Genomic DNA, 1,955 nt, shown 5'->3' with positions numbered 1-1,955 from the left:
CACCATTGTCTTCTCTCGAACTTGCAATGGTTGCTGCTGATGCTAACCTCTTTCTCAAGTCGACCCTCTCGAGCTTTATGGTTGTACAACGAACCTGTCCCTCTTGCATTTGTGCCTTTACCATGGGAACCATACACGTTCCTTCCTCCCCATTGATCGGGATGTCGACCGTTTGAGCCCACGCCTTAGACTTTGCAAGTCCCTTCTCAGCATGCTTCGGCTCCGCTTGCCTTGGCTTATCTTGCCTTGGCCTTGTCAATGGTTGCTCAATCACAGCTCCGCATAGGCTTACCACTCCCAACTGCTTAGTCTCCCCGACTTCTTCCTCTTAGGCTTTCTCTTCCTTCCGCTCACGAAGGATAGCACCAAGACTTTTCAGTTCAGAGCATCTTTTGTAACCATGCGGCCCTTTGCATATGAAGCAACTATCCTTGGAATCCCTTATCGTGTTGCCACGATCTCCGGGCTTCTTGCCGCTGGACCCGTAGGTGTCACGCCTTTTGGGTTGTGGCGTTTGCTCCTCGCCTTTGCCACTGTCTTCCCCACTATCATCATGACTGCCTAACTCATCGTCCACCTCGGCACTAAGAGACTTCTCCTGCCTGAAGTCTGTCAAGGCTTCAGCCTGCGTAATGGCGTCGTCGATAGTCCTAACTTGCCGCCATTCCAACTCCGTTCTGGCCCAATTTGGCAGCCCATCCAAGAAGTAGTACAATGCGGCGTCGTCCCTGAGGTTGGGAATCTGAAATGTAAGGGTGGTAAATTCCCGCACATACGCGCGTATGCTGCCCTTTTGTCTCAACTCCCTCATCTTGCTCTTTATCTCATAGACAACGTTGCTAGGGAAGAACGCCTTCTTGAACTCCACACGGAACTGCTCCCATGTGTTCAACGCGCATGTCCCCTTTGTGATGTCAGACTCTTTACGCTTCCACCATAGCATGGTCAACTCTGAAAGATACAACACAGCAGTGTTGATCTTGTTCACATCACTACGAACCCGCATACACTTGAAATAATTTTCCAAGTGCCAAAAGAAATTATCCACCTCTTACGCGTCACGGATGCCTTTGAAGACAGGTGGCTTGGGCGCCTCAACTCTGGATTCCCTTTCCCGGTCATGTGATGAGGATCCAACAACCTCTCTCTCTTCCTAGAGTGCTGCAACTTTGGCCTTAAGCAACTCAACTGCGCCAAGTGCTTCCCTAAATCTGAGCTCTAAGGAAGTAATGGCCTCCTTTGTCTCGTACTCGGCTCGCTGGCGTGCCTCCAACTCCTTCCGGATGCTCTCAACTACCTCAAGGGAGTACTCTTCAAGAGCTTTGAGATTTCTTTCCGTTCCATTCAAGCGCTGGCCTATGATCTCAACGGCTTGCCTCACCATTTCGACCCTTGCAATCCACTCCTGTCCGACAATAACGTCCACGGGCTCCTCGCCGGTGTCTTCGTCACTTCCATCGACAATATGGGGAGGGAGAGATGTTTGCCCTTCGCTTGGTGTAGGAACACTTAGTGGAGGAACACTTGGTGGAAGACCGGGCAGATTGGGTTCATTACCCGTCTGCTGCTTCTTCCCTTTCTTGTTCTTCTTGCCACCATCACTGTGGACGTTGGTGGTGCTGCTAGAGCCGTCTCCTTCGTTCGTCATTCTCTTGCGATGAACCTGCTCTGATACCACTTGTCACGGCCTTTTTGATTTGGTCAAGACTCCGTGCGGCACTTCACGGTTTGCTCATGATTCTTTCACGATCTCGCAAACTCAAGTAAGCCTTTCACTACTTGGATCGCTAAGAGAAATAAGAAAGAGAGACAAAGATAGATTTTGGAAGAAAAGACTTGTATTCAAATGTTGGTGGATGTATTACAAATACAATGACTACCTATTTATACTACTGTAAACACTAAGAGTAAATAAATGCTACACCATATACAAGCCCCTAAGTCCATGCCCACAA

General features: G+C 49.3%; 1 protein-coding gene across 1 annotated transcript; it reads right to left on the bottom strand.

The window, feature by feature from the left end:
* Positions 1-328: 328 nt before the first annotated feature.
* On the bottom strand, positions 329-1,006 carry LOC138349240 (uncharacterized). Its single transcript, XM_069299557.1, has one exon. It carries the CDS (start codon positions 1,004-1,006, stop codon positions 329-331), a length of 678 nt encoding a protein of 225 aa, XP_069155658.1.
* Between the last annotated feature and the right edge of the window lie 949 nt (positions 1,007-1,955).

This window comes from Solanum lycopersicum, chromosome 6 (genome assembly GCF_036512215.1).
Source record: "Solanum lycopersicum chromosome 6, SLM_r2.1".
NCBI classification, from domain to species: Eukaryota; Viridiplantae; Streptophyta; class Magnoliopsida; order Solanales; family Solanaceae; genus Solanum; species Solanum lycopersicum.
The sequence above is the reverse complement of the archived record's forward strand: the minus strand, read 5'-3'. Positions and strand labels throughout refer to the sequence as shown.

Coding starts and splice junctions, on each gene's coding strand:
- LOC138349240 (XM_069299557.1), bottom strand. CDS start 1,006: ATGCGGGTTCGTAGTGATGTGAACAAGATCAACACTGCTGTGTTGTAT.